Below are 22,904 nucleotides of genomic sequence, written 5' to 3'. Positions count from 1 at the left end.
TCCAATAGGAAGCCTGGGGGCACCTGTGGTTCCCCTCCTAACATCCGTACCCTGTGTGCCAGGCACCACATGGTGGCTGGCACACAATGCATGAATGTTTGTAAACATCCATTTTCCCATTACTGCTTGTGCTGCGGCCCTTTTCTGGCCACTGCACAAGCCGCAATGGAAAAATGTATGTTTTCGACCGCCTCATGGGCGGTCTCGTCTAAATTAATCAGATGGGACCGTGACTACTAGTCGGTCGGTTTCCATTTTGACACGATGCCGATCGGACGCTTGTCTGACCGATACCATATAATCAGGGCCATAGTGTTTAGAAGATTGCCGCTATCCAAACTCTACTAAATGAGACTCGGGTCTTTATCTTTATCTTTATTCGATCAAACTATATTAGACCATAAAAGCACATTAGACATAAACAAACATATATAGTACATAATATTAAACATTATCAATCCTATTTCATATCACATCAACTCATATATGTAACACAAAGTACAAAATGCTAATAAATCATATTTCAATCTTAAAAATAATTCAATCCATACCAGCCTCAAAATCATCTGTCAATTGTATTGGCTTATGACTATTGAAAAGTTCTATGTATAATATCGTGGAACAAAGTACAGGAGGGTAAGAATCCCAGATCACAGATCTGGGTCCCCCATACGATCCTGTTCCACTTGCCCAATCTAATACCTAACTGTTAAAATTACATATGGAACTACAATAGCTAGTATTTTCTTTCAGTGGATGGACCATTCTTCCTGGCATAAAAAGCACTCCATAAAAAGGATGACATTCTTACACAGATGCCGATTGTAGATTTGGACTGTAGGGATAGATAGTCTGGACGGCATTGATTGAAGTTTAAGGGCCAGATGTACAACGCTTTCTAGCTTGCGCAAACGGTTCTCTTACCCGTTTGAACATGCTAAAAAGCATGGGCTCATGTATGTTAGACCAGGCATCTTTGGCGTGGTTTCCCCTGTCTTTTGGGCCTCTACCTCCTGTATTTTTGATGCTGTGCTGGATTTCGTTTTTGCTGGTTTAGATACTTTGGACACACTGCCACTGCTGATCAGTGTCAGAGTGTAAGTGCTCCCTGTGTAAAATTGTTATTGTGATTGGATATACATGATTGGCATATTTGTATCACCATGAAGTCCCTAGTAAAGTGCACTGGGTGTGCCAGGGCTGGTAATGACAAATGCTACTAGTGGGCCTGCAGCACTGATTGTGCCACCCACATGAGTAGCCCTAAAATGGTGTCTCAGGCCTGCCACCGCAGTGCCTGTGTGCAGTCTGTGTACTGCCATGCCCTCCTTGTCAGTGTCCCCACTGACCAGGCCTAACCCTTCCCATTCGGTGCACATTGGTCACCCGTATGGAAAGCCCAACGTACCCCCTTGGGCAGGGTGCAGTGTATGTGAAAGGTAGAGCATGTACTTGTGCAGGTGACATGCTCTGGTAGTGAATTACAGCAATTTTCGTTTTTCACTGCTGCAAGGCTATCTTGCTCCATAGGCTATCATGGGGGATGCTGGCTACAGTGGCTACCAGCATATCTTCCCATAGGAATAAGATAGGACATAAAAGTCTGGTATCCCTGAACTCAGAATTTTTTAGGAAAGGTTGTTTTTAAATCCTGTGTTTGAGAACAGCACTTTTAGAAAGTTGCTGTTCTCTTGTCTGACCTTTCTGTGTGCCTTGGCCTGTTTGTGAATTGACTGTCTGGTTTGAGAGTGACAGGGGCTGGGGATTCCCCAGGAGACTGGCTGAGTTAGCCCTAGGCTGAATGACTGCATCTGCACCTTGAGTGGTGGGAGGGGATAGCACCGGGACCTGAATAGGATTGTGCCTGCCCCCCACAGTGCTGGCTCCACCCCCAGTTGTGCGTCTGATGTCTCTGCCCTGCACTGTGAAAGGAGAGAAGGAATCATGTCAACAAAGTGCTCCAGGGCTGTGCTTTCCCTCCACAATGCTGGCTCCACCTCCTGTTGGGCGGCTGACGACCCTGCCCCTCTCTCTGAATGGAAAGGAGAGGCCAGGAAAACAAAGTGCTCAAGGAACACCCAGAACTGGTTCAGACCGGGCTCAGAGCACTACTGAACAAAGGGAACAAAGACTTTTAGGGGTATAAGTACAGGACCCCAGACTACGGAAAGTTAGATCATCTTGGAATCAAGAAGGATCCTCTGCCAAGGAGAAAGCTGAATCTGAAGAAGGAAGACTGTCCTGCTGTTGCTCTGCTGGACTGACCTGCTGTTGCTTTGCTGCCAAGGAGATGGGAAGGACTTTGCTCTTGTGCGGTGTCCTCTGTCTTGAAAGAATCTCCAAGGGCCTGAGAAGAGCTGGCTACCTGTTTTTGAAGTCCCAGGAACAAAAGGACTTCACCCCCAGCTTCCCTGTGCTCTGCTGAGAGAGATCTGTCCTTCTTGGTGTGCTTGGCCCATGCGTGGCGCCTCTGGAAGTTGTAGCTGTGGAGGGGAGCTGAAAATCACGCTTTTAAAGACTTTGCTACAGAAAATCTATTGCAAACCCGGCCGAGCATGAAAATTCCCGCCGCTACGAAGACCGAGCCTGCCGCGCTGCCCAAAGACTCGTATCCTTCGTTAGAGGGAAGATTTCTGCTGCTGCGAACAACGTCGCAGAGCCTGCTGCTGCTGGCTGAAACCATCGCATCACGTCGCTGCGAGAATCGTCGCAGAGCCACCGCAACGGGGAGCTGCGAGAGAAAGATCGCCGCTGGACCGCGCATCGTAGCCCCGGAGATCGTCGCAACACCCGAGAATTGTCGCCACAGTTGATGAGCTTAGGAAATTTTGCCACGAGTTTGAGTGCCCCATAAAGAACAGCTATAGGAAGGATGAGCTGCAGAGAATCTTGAAGGCCCATTGGGAGGCACAAGAGGGAATTGATGCAAGTGCAGGGAATGGTTTTCAAGTCACAGATTTGCCAGTGAGCAGAGTAGGCTCAAGGACTGGTAGCAACCATTCCAATAGAGGTTTCACTCAGGAAGAGTTAGAGGAGAACCAAAGAGTGAGATAACACGACTTAGAAGTCCTGAAGTTGAAAATGAAGCAATTGGAAATGGAGAAAGTAAGGGCGGCGGAGGAAAATAAAAATGCCCGTGCTCTGGAGGAAACGAAATTGCTTTTGTCTCATGAGTTGAGCATGAGAGAACTGGATCTCAAAGCCAATGAGGTGGATGCCAGTTCAAATGGTGGCAGCGCACAGCCAGTGCAGGGGGGTAAAGCATATATTCCCAAGGATCTGGTACAGAATTACCCTGGGAGTGAGGATATTTATGCCTGGTTTACTTCTTATGAGATTGCATTGAGAATGAATGGTGTGCCTGAACAACATTGGGGGGCGGGCCTGTGGAAACATTTTGAGGCTTCTGGGAGGAGTGCTCTAGAGCCCTTAGAGATGACAGGTGCCATGACCTACCCCATTATGAAGGAGACCTTATGTCTCAGGTATGGCCTTACTCCAGAGCAGTACAGACTGCAGTTTAGAAACTCTAAGAAGAAAGAGTCTAAGACTTGGATGGAGTGTGTGAATTTGTACTCACGTGCACTGGAAGGTTGGATGAAGGTCAGTAAAGTAACTGATTTTAAGGGGTTGTTGCATTTAATCAGTTAGGAGCACTTGAGTAGTCTTTGTGTTCCAGAGCTGCACCAGCATCTTTTAGACAGCAAGCTGACAGACTCCATTGAGATTGCTAAGGAGGCAGACCACTGGACCAGTACCAGGGTCCACAGAGGAATTGTGGGTACCACAGCCAAAGGTGGGCAGGGTCCCCAGCAGATGAGTGGGGGGGACAAGGGTAACCAAAAGGAGTTCTCGCCAGTGCCCCAAAATAGTTCCCAGAGAAAAGCATCCCAACCTCCAAACCTAGACAGCCATGGCCCCCTAGGGGCAGGCGGGACCATAGAGATGACAGAGACAACAGGGCGCAGCCTACCTGCTATCACTGCAACGAGGTGGGCCACATAGCTCCTAAATGTCCCAAAAAGAATCCAGCACCCACTGGTGCTCCAGCCCCAGGGTTAGCAAGTGTAGCTTTGGGCAGGGATTTGATTTCCAGTGGGAAGGAGGGTTTAGCAGTTATGTCCCTTGTCTCTTTAGGAGACCAAGAGATGGTCCAGGAAACATTACTGCCCCTTACCACTAAGAAATATGGGCAGAAGGTGACCGTCAATGGGAGGGAGATAGAGGCTCCGAGAGACACAGGAGCCAGCTTGACATCCATGAGGTGTCAGTGGGTGTCTGAAGAACAGGTCATCCCTGATGTACTCCGCCCTGTAGTGGCAGCTGACAGCTCAGTGCACCTCTGCAAGTTGGCACGTGTTCCCTTTGAGTGGGGGGGAGTCTCTGGTCTTTTGGAAGTTGTTGTTAGTGATGCCTTGCCTGTAGACTGTCTGATAGGTAATGACCTGGAGAGTTCTCCATGGAAGGATGTAGAACACAGAACTCATTTGGAGATGTTGGGGTTGCCGGCGTGGATCTGTGTGACCACGCGTGCTATGGCAGCCAGTAGGGGTGATTCAGCAGAACTGGAGCCTTAAACAGTGGCCCAGAGACCTGCCAGGAGAGGAAAGGGTAGAGGGTGCGGGAAACCAGCCCCAGCTGTTCCCACGGTCCAGGAGGAAGCAGACCCTGCGGGGGATGCCCTGGAACCTACAGGGGAACAGGTGGCTGAACTGGGCGACCTACCTGAGCTGACCCATTGGCAGCAAGAAGGTGGGCCTTCCAGGGAGGAATTCTGCAAGGAGCAGAAAGAATGCCCTTCTCTCGTTGGTATGCGGCAACAGGCTGCAGACCAGGCAGCAGGTGGAGCGGCCAGAGATCACTTCATCTACTGGGAAGATGACTTGTTATATAGCGAGCCTAAGTTTGCTGAGCCCGGTGCAGCCAGTGTGCTGGTGGTACCCGCGCGCTTCAGGAACTCCCTAATGGGTCTGGCTCATGACGTGCCTCTCGCAGGACATCTGGGGCAAGACAAGACCCTAAACAGGCTTGTCACCCACTTCCACTGGCCCCAGATGGTTCCTTTTGTAGGTCTTGCCAAACATGTCAGGCCAGTGGCAATACTGGAGTGAAGTGCAAGGCACCCCTCCAACCCTTTCCTGTGGTGAGCATCCCTTTCGAGTGGGTGGGCATCGATATCGTGGGGCCCCTGGACCCCAAGACAGCCTTAGGCAACAGGTTCATCCTGGTCTTGGTGAACCATACCACCCGGTACCCGGAAGCAGTCCCTCTCAGGACAATCACAGCACCCGTGGTGGGCCGTGCATTGATGGAGATCTTTTCCCGTGTGGGGTTACCCAGAGAAGTGGTCACCGACCGGGGTACCAACTTTGTCTCAAGGTACATGAAGTCTCTTTGGGAGGAGTGTGGGGTAACTTATAAGTTCACCACTCCTTACCACCCTCAAGGAAATGGGTTGGTTGAAAGGTTCAACCGCACCCTGAAAGGTATGATTATGGGCCTAGCGGAGCCCATGAGACGGAAGTGGGACGTCTTGTTACCATTCCTGTTGTTTGCCTACAGGGAGGTGCCTCAGAAGTCCTTAGGGTTCAGTCCCTTTGAACTCCTGTATGGCCACCCTGTTAGAAGACCACTCACACTGGTGAAGGAGGGATGGGAGAAATCCAGTGGGAAGACCCCCCAGGATGTGTTCAGCTATGTATTGGCCATTAGCAACCAGACACAACGCTTCAGGAAGCTCGCTCAGGAGAACCTGGAAGCTAGCCAGGAAGAAATGAAAAGATGGTACGACCAGAATACCACTCTGGTCGAATTTCAACCTGGGCAGAAATTGTGGGTGATGGCGCCAGTGGAGCCTTTTTGCGCTCCAAGACTAGTGGACTGGGCCATATGAGGTGGTGGAGCAAAAGAGCGAAGTAACCTACCTGGTTAACTTGAAGACCCCCAGGCAACCCCTGGGAGTCTTGCATGTGAACCGCCTCAAACCACACTTTGAGAGGTCTGAAGTGACAATGCTCATGGCTACAGATGCTAGAGGGGAAGAGGATAGTGATCCTCTCCCTGACCTCCTGACAGCTAAGGAGCAAGACGGGTCAGTGGATGGTGTGGTCCTCTCGCCCATCCTGACCCCATAACAGCAGTGGGACGGTCGCCAAGTGCTGGGTCAGTTTGCCTCCCTATTCTCCCTGTCGCCAGGTATCACCAATTGGTGCGTCCATGATGTGGACACTGGAGATAGTTTGCCTGTGAAACAAACATTTTACAGGGTAGCTGACAAGGTCAGGGCCAGCATCAATGAAGAGGTTTCCAAGATGTTGGTGCTAGTGGTGATTGAGCCCTCCAGCAGCCCCTGGGCTAGCCCAGTGGTCTTAGTGCCAAAAGCTGCTGCGCCCGGTGCCAATCCAGAACTCCGGTTTTGCGTGAACTACCGTGGGCTCAATGCGGTCATGAAGACTGGCGCACACCCCATCCCCAGAGCTGATGAGCTCGTGGATCAGTTGGGAGCTGCCCAGTACCTCAGTACATTTGATTTAACATCTGGGTACTGGCAGATTGCCTTAACTGATGGGGCCAAGGAGAGGTCAGCATTCTCAACACCAGAGGGGCACTTCCAGTTCCGAGTCATGCCCTTTGGGTTGAAGAATGCCCTGCCACCTTCCAGAGACTGGTTAACCAGGTACTGACCGGGCTGGAGGAATTCAGCGCTGCATACCTGGATGACATTGCTGTGTTCAGCTCCACGTGGGAAGAACACTTGCAACACCTCTGTGAAGTGTTGAAGGCTCTGCAAAGGGCAGGCCTCACTATCAAGGTCAGCAAGTGCCAGATAGGGCAGGGATCTGTGGTGTATTTGGGACACCAGGTGGGGAGCGGCCAGGTAGCGCCCCTATAGGCAAAGATTGATACCATTCTGGCTTGGGAGCCCCCCAAGACCCAGACAGAGGTGAGAGCCTTTTTAGGTCTCACCAGGTATTACAGATGGTTTGTCAAGGAATATGGCATCTTCGTTGCCCCTTGACAGAGCAGACTTCCAAGAAGCAGCCCAGAAAAGTGAACTGGACTGAAGTCTGCCAGACTGCTTTTGATACCCTGAAGTCTGCCATGTGCACAGCACTGATGCTCAAGGCACCTGATTTCTCCAGTGAGTTCATAGTGCAGACAGACGCTTCAGAGCATGGTGTGGGAGCAGTACTCTCACAGATCACTGAGGAGGGCTGGGACCAGCCTGTAGTTTTCATTAGTAGGAGACTACTCCCCAGGGAACAGAGGTGGAGTGCAATTGAAAGGGAAGCTTTTGCTGTGGTCTGGGCCCTGAAGAAGCTGAGGCCCTACCTGTTTGGGACTCACTTCCGTGTTCAGACAGACCACACGCCCCTCAGATGGTTGATGCAGATGAGGGGTGAGAACCCAAAACTGTTGAGGTGGTCCATCTCCCTACAGGGAATGGACTTTACGGTGGAACACCGACCTGGTACAGAACACGGCAACGCTGATGGTCTGTCCAGATTTTTCCGCCTAAGTGAAGAGAGCTCCCAAGAGGGTGGGCAGTTCTCCCCACTTTCAGCTGGAGGTGACACGTGCTAGACCTGGCATCTTTGGCATGGTTTCCCCTGTCTTTTGGGCCTCTACCTCCTGTAGTTTTTGATGCTGTGCTGGATTTCGTTTTTGCTGGTTTAGATGCTTTGGACACTCTGCCACTGCTGATCAGTGTCAGAGTGTAAGTGCTACCTGTGTAAAATTGTTATTGTGATTGGATATACATGATTGGCATACTTGTATCATCATGAAGTCCCTAGTAAAGTGAACTGGGTGTGCCAGGGCTGGTGATGACAAATGCTACTAGTGGGCCTGCAGCACTGATTGTGCCACCCACATGAGTAGTCCTAAAATGGTGTCTCAGGCCTGCCACTGCAGTGCTTGTGTGCAGTCTGTGAACTGCCATGTCCTCCTGGTCAGTGTCCTCACTGACCAGGCCTAACCCTTCCCTTTCTGTGCACATTGGTCACCCCTATGGAAGGCCCAAGGTACCCCCTTGGGCAGGCTGCAGTGTATGTGAAAGGTAGAGCATGTACTTGTGCAGGTGACATGCTCTGGTACTGAATTACAGTCATTTTCGTTTTTCACTGCTGCAAGGCTATCTTGCTCCATAGGGTATCATGGGGGATGCTGGCTACAGTGGCTACCAGCATATCTTCCCATAGGAACAAGATAGGGCATAAAAGTATGGTATCCCTGAACTCAGAATTTAATAACACAGCTTTTAGGAAAGGATGTTTTTAAATCCTGTGTTTGAGAACAGCACTTTTAGAAAGTTGCTGTTCTCTTGTCTGACCTTTCTGTGTGCCTTGGCCTGTTTGTGAAATGACTGTCTGGTTTGAGAGTGACAGGGCTAGTGATTCCCCAAGTGACTGGCTGAGTCAGCCCTAGGCTGAATGACTGCATCTGCATCTTGAGTTGTGGGAGCGAATAGCACCGTGACCTGAATAGGATTGTGCCTGCCCCCCACAGTGCTGGCTCCACCCCCAGTGGTGCGTCTGATGTCTCTGCACTGTGAAAGGAGAGAATGATTCATGTCAGCAAAGTGCTCCAGGGCTTTGCTTTCCCTCCACAATGCTGGCTCCACCTCCTGCTGGGCGGCTGATGACCATGCCCCTCTCTCTGAATGGAAAGGAGAGGCCAGGAAAACAAAGTGCTCAAGCAACACCCAGAACTTGTTCAGACCAGGCTCAGAGCACTCTTGCACAAAGGGAACAAAGACTTTTAGGGGTATAGGTACAGGACCCCAGACTACAGAAAATTAGATCATCCAGGAATCAAGGAGGAACCTCTGCCAAGGAGAAAGCTGAATCTGAAGAAGGAAGACTATCCTGCTGTTGCTCTGCTGGACTGACCTGCTGTTGCTTTGCTGCCAAGGAGAGGGGAAGGACTTTGCTGTTGTGCTGTGTCCCCTGTCTTGAAGGAATCTCCAAGGGCCTGAGAAGAGCTGTCTCCCTGTTTTTGAATTCCCAGGAACAAAAGGTCTTCAACCCCAGCTTCCCTGAGCTCTGATGAGAGAGCTCTGTCCTTCCTGGAGTGCTTGGCCAATGTGTGGTGCCTCTGGAAGTTGTACCTGTGGAGGGGAGCTGGAAATCACGCTTTTAAAGACTTTGCTACAGAAAATATATCGCAAACCCGGCAGAGAGTGAAATTTCCCACCATTACGAAGATCGAGATTGTCGCAGCACCTGCCGTGCAGCCCAAAGACTCTGCATCCTTCGCTAGCGGGAAGATTTCCTCTGCTGCGAACATCGTCGCAGAGCCTGCTGCTGCTGGGTGAAACCATCGCATCACGTCGTTGCGAGAATCATCGCAGAGCCACTGCAACGAGGAGCTGCGAGAGAAAGATCGCCGCTGGATCACGCATCATAGACCCCGGAGATCGTCGCAACACCCGAGAATCGTCGCATCGTGCCTTTGCAGGAGAAAACTTCCTACAGAACCTACGCACTGGACTCCATACAAGTGGCCTTCCTCCCCATACAGACCGGATAAATCGCAACACGCCCACTGCTGCAGCGGGGCTGTCGCTAACTCCTCCCCAGGGTCTCAGGAGCAGCGCATCGCTTGTTGTTCACCGCTACAGCTTCTGTGCTTGGAACCTTTTATCGCTAACAAAGGCACTGTGGCTAAAATGTGACGCAACTGTGGATAAAGTTATCGCTAACATTAAGAACTCTTTTGCAACCAAATTCTTGAACTGTGTATGTTGGATTTTTGTCGTTTTGATCTTGTGTAGTTTAGATTAATTACCTTTATTTTTCTAAACTGTTGTGGAGTCAGTTTGTGGTGTTTTCATTGTGTTACTGTGAGTTTTGGTACAAATACTTTACACATTGCCTTTGGTTAGCCCTGACTGCTCGTGCCAAGCTACCTAGAGGGTGAGCAGGGGTTATCTTAGAGGGTTTCCTCCTTACCCTGACTAGAAGCAAGGGTCCCTATTAGGACAGTGGTACCTACCCCAGCCAACTAGAGACCCCCATTTCTAACAATATACAAACAGTATTTTGCGACTAGCAAATAAATTGCAGCTCGCAAAATACTGTTTTGCGCCTTGCTGTTAGGAAGGGGTGTTCCCTTCCTAATAGCGACCGCAAAGCTATGTACCAATGTTTTGCGACCGCAATTGAGGTCGCAAAACACTTGCAAATTACCACCTACTACAAGTAGGTGGTAATGCATTCACAAATGGGAAGGAGTCCCCAAAGAACCCCTTCCCGTTTGCAAAGGCATGCAATATTATTTTTAGGGCAGGCAGTGGTCCGAGGGACCACTGCCTGCCCTTAAAAAATGAAACGAAAACGTTTCATTTTTTGTTTTTAAATGCATCCTGTTTTCCTTTAAGGGAACGGGCTGCATTTAAAAACAAAAAAGCTGCTTTATTTAAAAGCAGTCCCAGACATGGTGGTCTGCTGAGCCCAGCAGGCCACCATACCTGTGAGGTCCTGTCATTTTTAATGGACTCGCAAATTGTGAGAGGCTCATTAATATTCATGAGCCTCGCAATTTGCGACCCAATTGGGAATCGCAAACAGTGTTAAACACACTGTTGTACATGCCAAATAGTGCCTCGCAATTTGCGAGGAGCTTTTTGGCAGGTCGTACATCTGGCTTTAAGTAACTTAATATATAAAGTTTCATCCACTTCTTATAGAATTTGCAAAAATGTACAACATGCATTGTCCTCTGTGTTGAAACATTATGACAAGGGCAGTTTGATAAATTAGGGGACCAGTCATTTGGTTCAGGAAATATTACCATACAATGGAAAGTGTCCATTCTAAAACGAGTTAAAACATGTCTTTGCTTTTGATGTGGAACATGTCTAAGATATGATTGCCTGTTGTAACTAGTTAAAATAAGCTGGTTTCTTAGGACAGAGGGTTCCAACAGTTCGGCAGACATCCTAATGGTCTTGAGATGGGCCAAACAGTCGGCCTTTAGGTATTTCCTGTTTAATTTGACTAAACTTTCAGGGTTAGTAAAAGGTACTGACATAAACACTCTACGTATTGAACCAGAGGATTTGTGCATATTGGGTTGAATATAAACAGTCCCTGATGACAGGCAATTTAGAGCAGTACTCTGATGACTATATTTTATGCTAGAGCAGGATCGGTTGGGTTTTAATTAGATCCACAAGAAACAGTACTCCCAGCCCTGCATGACACACAAAAGTTGGGGCAGACTGGGGAGTGGCAAGTAGATATCTTAAGAATTCATTCTCCACTAGTTGTATTCCCATACAATTTACATGACCCCATATGCCCACCTCATATACTGCCTTGCTGACACACTTTGCCTTGTAAATGGTGAACATTTCCCGCAGCGGATTAGTGCCCAATCTTATTGCAAATTTACATAGGGCCAGGCAGGCACTTCTAAAGAGTAGCAACCTATGTTTAATGGCATGATTCCATGTACCATCTTTGTCAAATAATACACCAAGGTATGAAAACGTGTTTGTATATTCAATGGCAGAATCCTGGATTCTAATTGCACTGCATTTACCTGTTTTCCTCCGACACTTCATTATAAATGTCTTAGCCATGTAAATCAAGATCCTGCATATAACTGACAAAGTCGTTAAATACCAGCTGCTTGGAGATTGGGGTATGTGCCAACAAAACAGCAGCGTCAGCATAGAGAAGGGCAGGCACAGGGCGATGTCTCACCTGAGCCAGATCTTTCAATTGCAATGTCAAGGCAGTGCCTACATTATTCATATAGAGCAAAAATAAAAAAAGGTGCAAGGACACAGCCCTGCCTCACCCCCTTCTGTATGCTGAACGGCTGGGTACATTCACCCTTAATTCCATATATAATCCTAGCCTTGGCTCCTGAATACAAGTCCCTCAAAAAGGAGATTATCGAGGGGTCCACACCCATCTCACTCATGATTGCCCATAGCTTTAAGTGGTTAACACAATCAAAGGCAGAAGAAAGAGCTACAAAACCCAGTTACAGGTTACCACCTTTAATTTTCATTTATTTCCTTACTAGGTTGCTCAAATTGAGACTCTGTTCGATAATCCCCAACCCGGTACAAAACCCATCAGTCAACATGCCCCAGGATTCGTCCTACTCTTGCAGTCTATTCAAGATTATTCTGACTCCTTTTTTGACTAGAGAGTCGAGCAGCAAGATAGGCCTATAACAGGCAGGGTTGTGTTGATCCCCTTTTTTATAAATGGGTACTATTGTAGATTCCTCCCATATTGGAAAAAATTCTGACGTACAGCATGCTTTTAATACAATTGTTAAAATCGGCCCCCATAACCGGGTATTGGCTTTATACAGGTCCACTGGGATGGCATTGGGCCAGGTGCTTTACCCCCTTTGTTAGAGGTTATTGCCTCTCTATCACTTCAACTAGGGTAAATGGGGCAATGCTAAGTGACTGTTCCAAATCTATATTGCCATTAATATTAGAATAACCAATAGTAACGGGTTTAGGGATCTGTGCAGCATATATGACAGAGAAATGTTTGATCCAATCATCATCAGGGATTGCAACCACAATTTCAGGACCAGCATCTTCTCTCAACGGGGCAGAGTTTACTATCCTCCAGAATGTGTTATTATCATTCATACTACTTGCTTCACATAACGCTACCCAAGGCTCTTCTCTAAGCCTGGTTCTCTGCTGGTTCAGGGCCCGCCTATAGTCATATCTACACTGCCGAACCTCAGCTCTACACCTGGGATTTCAATGAAGTGTCTCTTTGAGCCTCTTATGTGCCTTAGTGCAATGTGCATCAGACAAGCCATTTCTAGTTTTATTCCTTTTTGGTACCAAATGCATGTACTCCTTCACAGTTTTACTAATAACCAAAAAAAAAGTTTACAATCTCTTTTGGGTGTGCATTATCATCCAAGCATGTCTCAAAGGCATCCCTTGCATCTCAAATTAGTTTCCAAGAAAATCCTCTGGGATAACCTTGTGCTATTGCAGTGAGAAGCCATTATGGGTGGCTAGCTCTAACCCCCAGATTCATCATGCTCCTCTTTTGCGAGTCCTTAATAGCGATTATTAAGGAATCGCTATTAAAGACTCGCAAAACAGGATGCATGTAGAAATTGCTAAATTGATAGCGATTTCTACATCTTCCTTATTTGCGATTCGCTAATTGCTAATCGCAAATAAGGAATGACTCCCCATTCATTCCTATGGGCCAAAGTCCCATAGGAATGCACCCCTGAAATGCAAATGTACACTGGTGTTGCGCACACCCATGTCCAAAGGACATGTGTGTGTGTAACATACAACTTAGAAAAATGCCCTAAAATGCATTTTTCTAAGTTTTCGCTATTTACCACGAAGTCAGACATCGCGGTAAATAGCGGCCAAAAATTGCGATTTCTCAATTCTAAAATGGTTCATGAATTGCATTTAAGGAATCTCAAATAAAGATTCCTTAAATGCAATTCTTCGCAATTTAGCGATTTCAGAATTAGCGAATTTTGCATTTGCGATTCGCAGAATCTGTCCCTTTGCAAGGCGATTTTTCCTTCATGAATCTGGCTGTAAGTCTCCACTAAAAGCCTCAACAGGCACATTTTGATCTTTAATTAGTATGGACTTTGTGATTTGTACAGACTGTGGGTAGTGGTCACTTAACTGTGTTGAATGAGTTATAAAATGATAAACATGGGAGCTCAGATTGTTAGAAGTTAAAACATAATCAATAGTACTAAAGTTATAACAACCATTAAAAGTACATTTAAAAGGAGCATAGGGTACTGACATTTCATTTGAAAATGATAAGTCTAACATGTAAGTCAATTCATTTAGCTTGTCTCCATAGCTATTATGACTAAAGTGCGATTTACTTGAACCAGGAGTCTCCAAACCGGTCCTGGAGGGCCGGATCCATACCAGATTTTTTGGATATCCCCATTGAGATACATGTAGTTATTTTAAAAATCTGGCATGGATCCGGCCCTCCAGGACCGGTTTTGAGACCCCGTCTTTTTTTTTATTTTTTACTTTCTCGGTAAGTGTGCTGCAAGTTGAATCGCCAACCCCACACAATCGATATCTGTTTGTTATGACTATTGTCCCATTTTTCCAGATACTCATATAATTTGTTCAAATGGATCACCATATCGCCACTTTGGGGGTTATTGTACACATTCACCACTACCATCCTAGCAAGACCTGACCCTTGACATATTATTGCTTGGTAATAGGGGCTAGTTATTTCTTTGACTGATCTAACAGATGGTAGACAATTAGAGATGAAAATACACAATCCACCTTTAGATCTACCATGACTCACTGGGACAAAGAATGTTCTAAAGTCGTTCATATGGACAAGTTCTACCAGCCAGGTCTCCTGCAAACATAAAATTATAAGCTGCTACCAAATCTAGCCACTCTTTGCTGTTAATGTTATTCCTGTGCCCTGGTACGTTCCAGAATACGAAGTCAATACATTCATTGGGAGAGTGGGAGGAATCCCCTACATCTGAGTGTATCCTTACATCTTCAATACACCTGGCAACATGCCATAAAGGATCAGTACCAGGTAGATTAGTTGGACTAGCTGTTACTAGACTCTTTCCCCAACCCCCTTCCTGAATGATCTAGTACTTTTGTCCCCACATATCTCCACTTAATTCCATCACAATACATCACTGGTGGTCAATCTATATCCTCAAAATTTTCTAGTGCCTGTTATCTGTTAAAGGTTGGAACATTATAGGCTTAGAGAGTAACAGGTAGTGCAGTACTTAGAGTTTTTGGCTGATGAATGGGCCCTAATACTCCTGGTTTGGTTGAAGTAACCCAGTGGAAGTGCAGAGATCGGGTTTGTAGTAATATGATTGGGCCTTGTTCTGTTTAACATGGTCGCCATGAGCTTTGGTGTCTTGAAAGACAATACTACACAATCTCCTGGTAGAGTTTTCTGTGATCTGCCCACCCATTTAATTCATCAAACCATCTTTAAATCAGCCAATTGCTGTTCGGTCAGTCCCGATCTTACCCCCAACCAGTTTAGTGACTTATTTTTAAGAGAAGTCCAAGATTCTGTGGTTTTATAGTTTAATGGCGAGACTCTGGTCTTTAAACACATAGTTTGCTGGAATTATATGTGGGGCATGTATTAACCACTTGATTAATCGTGTGTTAAGGAGCCTCTGAAAGCAAACAGAAAACGTGTTGAGTTCCAGTTACCTGTTGTTGTGCAACAGGTAACTGGCCCTCAACATGTGGTCTGTAACAGAGAGGGGTGCATTTGAGTAATTTGGTTATATGGTATATAAAAGCAAAAATATTTATATTTGTTTAATCTGTCGACAAATGGAAACACTCATTGAAAATATACAGCTTAAGGAACTAAATAGAGCACCTAATTAGTCATTTCATTCAAATCAAAGACTTCACAGAAAAGTCATGTTGATTATATATTTCCACCCCTTTCTAAACTTATAGGAAGCTCTAGAGGTCATTGAGTTATATCTAGAGAAGAGGGAGAAACCCCACAGAGTGCCGACTTCATTTATTTTAAAACTTGCGGAGATAGCATTAAAAAAGAACTATTTCTGATTTAACGATCGGTTCTACATGCAAGTTAAGGGCACAGCGATGGGTTGTCCTTATGCCCCGGAGATGGCAGTGCTCTATATGGCACAATATGAGATCATGTTTGTGGAGAACAACAATCCATATATCCAAAACATCTTGCAATGGTGGCGCTACATAGACGACGTCTGGCTCCTGTGGCAGGGGAGCCAGACCGAGTTGATGGCATTCCACCAATGGATTAACACGAGACATGGGGACATAAAGTTCTCGATCGAGACTAGTAATGTAAGAATGACGTTTCTGGACGTTGAGGTGACTAGCAAAGATGGGGAATTGGTAACATCGCTCTATAAGAAAGAAACGGATAAAAACACCATCCTACATCATAACAGCTACCACCCTAGAAGCCTGAAGGCCAATTTACCATATGGCCACATGTTGCGCATTCAAAGGAATTGTTCTAACATAGGGGATTATGACCACCATGCCCAGACATTTTGCAATGAGATGATCCATAGGGGGTATCCAAAGAAACTATTGAAACATTCTTACAAGAGAGCCCGGTTCACCCCTCGTGAAACCTTAATGCAACCCAAAGAAAAGAAGGAGCTAGACCGATTAGTCTGTGTCACAACCTTCGGGCCTGACACGCACAAGCTTAGACAAACGGTGCTCAAGAACTGGCACCTACTCGAGAACCTCGAGTGCCCCTTTCTGCGACCAATGTTCGCATACAAAAAGAATCGAAGCTTAGGACAGCAGATCGTGAGGGCTGATCTGGTGAAGCCCCAATCCAAACACGACCTTCTAGCCCTGTGGGAAATGAAACCAGTGGAGGGACACCACAGGTGTGGTAACTGTGTTTCATGTGGCAGCACTATTGAAGGAACTGAGTTCCAACATCAGGGAGTGAAGTGGAAACATCTCGGTTTTTCCAACTGCAGGACAAAAAACGTCATTTATGTGGTCGTTTGCCCATGTCAGAAGATCTACATTGGCAAAACAAACCAGCAAGTTAACCTTCGCATAGGACAACACAGGTCTAGAATCAAGAACAAAACATTAGCTGCCCCCATAGTCGAGCATTTTTTGGAAATGTCGCACAATGAGAATGACTTGAAATGGTCTGTACTCTTGACAATGAATAATGTACAGCGCCCTGCAGACATTGACAAAATGCTTCTTGAGAAAGAAGCATATTTTATTTTGAAATTTAATTGTACAACAACCGGACTGAACAGCATGTCCGAGCTGTCAAGGATCTGAGCCTTGGTGTCAAACTGCTCAGTTGTTCATGCTGTGGTTTAAGTACTTAATAAACATATAAATATGCCAAATTCATGTTTGGTGAGTTAAGGGAGGATTGCGATATTGTCAAATAACTCCTAGCTGCGCTCAAACTAATGCATCTGAACAATGGTTAAACAAATTGTGATTAGTCAACACTGCTTACTGATTTCGAGAACTCGATCTCCCATTATGCATCTAATGGTAAACCGGGTCTTTTTATTCATCCGAAAATGGCGGCCGTGTTCTGTAAAGATTAGCAAAGGACGTGCATGGCAGACTCGCATTAACGGAGTAAACCGCATTGACAGGTATTTGAATAATATAAAAACAAAAGTATGTCAGAAATCGCTTTGCGGCAAAGAACCGCGATTGATATGACTCTCGCGCTTCCCCCGCAGAGCAATTAAAAAGCCCGGTAAAGAAGCGAGCACAAAATACAGATTGAGGCGAGATTGAAAATCGCGGAGGCCCGGCTGGGCCACAGGACGGGAGGCGGAGGCGCCACCTCGTTCCCCTGAAGGAAACAGGTAGGCCGTTGTGCTATCACAGAACACGAGTCATCATCAATTTTTTAAAAAACAGTCATGTTGATGATTGAAATACGTGAACTCTCAATGTTTATAATTGCATAAATAGGAATATAGACCCCAGTTGAAAAATCGACGAGGCAGTCCTTCTAGAATAAACATTGTACTAGAAGACAGGTAAGGAACGTCTTTAGTCAATTTTTTTGATACCATATGTCGATTTCCAGTGAAGATGCTACTAAAAAGCGCTTTGATGTCTTTTGTTTAATTAGGAGTAAAAGTAAATAAACAAAGACACTCCTCCTCCCCCCACCGCAGTACTATCTCGTACATACGAAGGTATGTTTTTTTCAGCCAACTTTAGTAGTTTTACTACAAAGATGTGAGTAATCTGAAAACATACAAATAAGAATTTGTTGATTTTTAGATTTCGTTAAATCTAAACTGATGGTGCACCGTCCGAAATCAGAATAAGGAGTGCATCACAAATAGAAGCCGCAAGTGAGCAAGCATCACAGAAAGATACAGGTAGATATAAAACCTGTCCAAATGGTTTGTTTTAGAGAAGAGGCGATTAGGTTGTCAATAAAACTACATGTTTTTTTGCATCCTAAACAGATGACTAATAGAGCCCTGATGAGGGTTGGGGGACTAATGACCCGAACCTGAAACGCGTCGGCAATTCCATCAAGAGCCAGTCGATACATCTAGTGTCTTTCGAATAAATGACAATATACTTAGCTCTTGTTACAATTGAATTTAATTTTTTGTGCAGAAATTGTGATTTTGAAAAGCTCTATTGTATTATAAAATTGATGAATTGTAATTTTGTATTGTAATTTGAATTGTTGGTTGGATGTAATGTTACGTTAGTTGTGATATATATGTAATGTAATGTCTTTATGTAACAAAAGTTAATGATTTACCATGATTGTGAGAATAATCTGAGAGAGTTCTTTCTCTCTCTGCCATTGTAAAATTGTTTCGTTTGAAAAAATACAGGATTAAGAGGTATAAATAAATATACCAGACCAGATTTAATTAAATTGTTCATTCGGTCTTTGCAAAAAAATCTCTATGTAATTAATGTGAGACGGGGGCACTTCTTGTTTGTTTGGTATTTAAACGGTCCAGCCCTCCCTCAGCCCCTATTTAGGACCTAACTCCCCTTGTGCACAGGAATTATATGTGGGGCATGTATTAACCACTTGATTAATCGTGTTTTAAGGAGCCTCTGAAAGCAAACAGAAAACGTGTTGAGTTCCAGTTACCTGTTGTTGTGCAACAGGTAACTGGCCCTCAACATGTGGTCTGTAACAGAGAGGGGTGCATTTGAGTAATTTGGTTATATGGTATATAAAAGCAAAAATATTTATATTTGTTTAATCTGTCGACAAATGGAAACACTCATTGAAAATATACAGCTTAAGGAACTAAATAGAGCGCCTAATTAGTCATTTCATTCAAATCAAAGACTTCACAGAAAAGTCATGTTGATTATATATTTCCACCCCTTTCTAAACTTATAGTTTCTAGAGTGAATTCTATTAGGTGCTATTACTTTAAAGGGAAGGACATACTCAGGGGTTAAATATCAATAAGACATCAGTGTTTTGTTGAATTAACATTCAGTTTGGTCACTTTTCCCATAATGAGCAGTTTTGTATGCAGCAATTGTCCAGATTCTTCGAACAATGATGTCAGGAGGGGTGGGGCATAGAAAACCTGTGCAGAGCTGCAAGCATTTCTGTGCAAGGATATATAACATATGAGAGCACCGTGAAATACATGAGCTCGGTATGTGCTCTATACATAAAAAAGGTTTCCAGGTGCCAGTGACTTCATTAACACATATTAAAGCATTTTGAAATACGTGAGCTCAGAATGTGCTCCATACAAAAAGGTTTCATATTGTAATGCTCCCATCCAGAAATTGCATATTTCAAGCCACTCTAATAAGTGCTAAGGACTTTTTTGGTACATATGAGTGTTTCTCCGACAGGTCCTCCGTGTTTACTTTGAGCCTCGAGGCTAGATCAGAAGATGCCAGGGTCTTCCTGAGGTTAAATGCAAACACACAAAACATAAGCTATCAGTCAACAGCTCAGTTCCAGTCCTGGCTTTTCTGCAGGCCCTGGGCTGCTCTGGTCCTGATAAACGGTACAAAAGGGGGTGGTGATGGACGGAGCATCTGAATCAATCAAACACTCACACCCAGTCAAAAGATCTGGGTTTAATCCATCACCGTTCTTTAGCCCACTCTGCCACCCCAGTTCAGACATGGCTATATGCAAATCAGTCTGACCCTGTGCCTCATGGGAACAGTCCAGCCCGAACTGCCAAGCCATGCCTTCCCTGGACCGGAAACAAGCTGGTCCTGATAAAGGCATGACTGGCACACATTGGCATTAGAAGCATGTGCCAGTAAGGTGCCAAGCATTGCTGCCCCAGGCATCAGTGTTTTCAGAGTCCACTAATGAGCCTCTCAGAGCACGAAAATGAGACAATATGCTGTAAATAGATACTCTGTACATGGTAACGCATGCACAGTGTTTCTGTCTACAATTTGTGTGCAACCTAAGGTCACAGAGTCTCATGACTCAGTGACATCAGGTCATGTGCCCTCAATCATACAGGGAGCTTTCTGTAAGCCCACCCCTTCTCATGTCCTCAAAGGGTGGGGTGGCATCAGTGATGCTTACTAACCACACCCGATCATGTGACGACTTGGAAAACAGTGGGTGTTTCCTACAGACTGTGTGATTGATAAGAAACCATGGGATATAAAGGGCGTATTCCCTAAATGCCCGGTACTGCTTTAGAATATGATGTTGCTGCACATCATTAGTGGATGGTCTCTTGAGACCCCCAAGAATTGAAGGTCAGTGCTGGCACTAGGTCAGTCCTTAGCTTGCTGCAGTACGAAAAAAAAAATCAAGACCAATTTGGCCATGCGCACTAGTGCATGTCTCTCTTTTAAAGTGCCTGCCTGCCTGACTCTCATGTCAGCAAAGAGAAAGGAAGGCAGCCAGACACTGAGGGCAGCACCCGGACTGGGATTTGTTTATCCTTATTTCGAAAAGACCTCCTGTTAATCGGAAAAACAAAGAATAGAAAATGGTATGTGGTCTGTGGATGGCAATTGCTCTGAGCAATTAACATCCACAGCTAACAAAGCTGAGTGGGAGGGGCCCAGACGCCCTTAGCCAGGAGTTGTCCCTGTGAATGATTGTCCTTTTTTATTTTCTTTCAAGTTCGATCATCCTCATTCAATATAGTCTTATTGTGAAGCGTGTGGCTATTATTGTTCTCTGCCCCAACAGTTTGTTGGTACACCTGTTTGCTTTAAATAATCTTCAATATTGGTTGTCTTTCAATCTGGTCCTCATTGTATGCACTCTAGCAATCACAACGCATATGAGGGCACCTTAAGGAAAGAGTCTCTAAACAACACAAATAACTCATGAATCCTTCACCAAAGGGTGTAGCATCCCATTGTGATAATCTGCCTTCGTGCTCTAAAGTGTGCTGAAAACTTTGATTAGTAGTTGATAAATCAACTATGCTTTTTGATTTTTCTCTTACTTGAAGTTCAAACAGAGAGCAGTCATTTTTAAAATTGAAAAAAATGTATATAGGAAAGCAACCTGGCACATTTTACCCAATGTTTAACCGTTAAAACGTATCCTGTTTATCTTTTTAGGTTCTTAATCACCTGCATAAGAAATTGAGGAACATGTCGAAGAAATCAGAAGCATCCAAGAAAAAGGTAGACGCCTTTCAAAGTCGTTTTAACCATGATTACTAAATACAAGAATTACCTGAAGGGTATGGCATGAAACAAATGGTATTAAATAAAGTACAGATGGTACAAACACAAAAAGAAAAATGATCTAAAGTGGTGTATGTTGGTGGTGGAATTCATTTAAAGAGAAGAAATTGTTTACAGGTAAAAGGTGATAACTGGGAAGGATGACTGAAACAGTAACTTAATCAACAATATTGTGTAACAAGAATATGTTTTACAAAATATTGTTTCCCTATAATAGTAAGTCTGAAAATATCGAAAAATAGCATATTATATATATATATATATATATATATATATATATATATATATATATATATATATATATATATATATATATATTCACTGAAAAAAACATAGGTTTCACACCAGTTATAGTTAGCTGGACATTTTACTCATACAAAACCATTGAAATTCCCCTGTTATAGTTAGTTGTACTCACTATAACTCGCCCACCCGCAATCCACTGCTGATGATGTCACATATTACATCATTCATGACATGGTCAGTAACATCACTGATGACATCTCAAATTACATCACTGATGACATCATCCATGTGACAATCAAATACACCTCATCACACACTAGTATACTCTTTCAATACTCACTGTAAAATAGAAAGTGCTATATTTGAAACCCCACTCAGTTATTCATATAACTATACACACATCTAATCACTTACCTATAGATTCAGTGTTATATGCAGTGAATAATCAACAGAACACTATCAAATATACTTATATGCCTATTTCAACATTACACACCAGCACACATTGTATTCACTTATAAAGACATCCTTCTGACTTATGCAAACAATTGATTATACTTACATTTACTCACCTACACACGTATACAAACACCACTTCATCTATTTATATAGATAGTAACTCACACTTAGGGCCCGATGTAGGTTGGTCGGTAACGGCCGAAAATCGGTATTTTCGGCCGTTACCGACCGGTATTTGAGCTTTGGTATGTAGGGACACATATTTTACAGAATCGGTAAATTTACCGATCGGTAAATTTACCGATTCTGTAAAATACTGAATCGGTATTTCTACCGATTAGGTAAATTTGGTATGTAGGTGGGACTCTTCTGAGTCCCACAAGCCTTACCGATTCGGTATTTTAGCATCAAATTCAATTTGATGTTAAAATACCGATTCAGGTGTGCATGCACATGTGTGCATGCACACCTGTGCCATATGACAGGCAGACCTGCCCTTAGGGCAGGTATGCCTGCCACATGGCCCCCGAACCTTTTTTGGGGGTGCTAGAGGGTGTAATTTACCGATTTACCGGTTTACCGGTAATGCCCCATTCATTCCTATGGGCTTCAAAGCCCATAGGAATGAATGGAGCATTACCGGTCGGTATTTACTGAATCGGTAAATACAGAATTTAACCGATTCGGTAAGAAAAACATCTGGATGGACCTACATGTCCACCCTTCATATTTACCGATTCTTAATTACCGAATCAGTAAAATTCGGTAATTAAAAATCGGTAAATGATTCCTACCTACATCGGGCCCTTGGTGTGTTATAAAATCACTGTTACAAGTATACAGTTGACCATATAGTGACTCATACAATCACTAAGTCTTAGGCACACTTAATTAGATATACCTGTCACATACACTGCCTTCTTTTCAAGTTTAATGGAGATGTACCATTGAGAGAAATATTTCATCACCACCACACCCATAA

At 44.7% G+C, this 22,904-nt stretch overlaps 1 protein-coding gene across 1 annotated transcript in view; it reads left to right on the top strand.

Moving 5' to 3' along the window:
* Positions 1 to 22,904, top strand: part of GALR1 (galanin receptor 1) — an 890,007-nt gene that overhangs the window by 507,818 nt on the left and 359,285 nt on the right. Inside the window, exon 2 of the mRNA XM_078685787.1 lies at positions 21,089 to 21,154. Within this exon, the coding sequence (XP_078541913.1) occupies positions 21,089 to 21,154 (66 nt within the window). The remainder of the gene's footprint in view (positions 1 to 21,088; positions 21,155 to 22,904) is intronic.

The sequence above is a fragment of the Lissotriton helveticus genome, chromosome 4_1 (assembly GCF_964261635.1).
Source record: "Lissotriton helveticus chromosome 4_1, aLisHel1.1, whole genome shotgun sequence".
NCBI classification, from domain to species: domain Eukaryota; kingdom Metazoa; phylum Chordata; class Amphibia; order Caudata; family Salamandridae; genus Lissotriton; species Lissotriton helveticus.
This window is presented reverse-complemented; position numbering and strand designations above follow the sequence as displayed.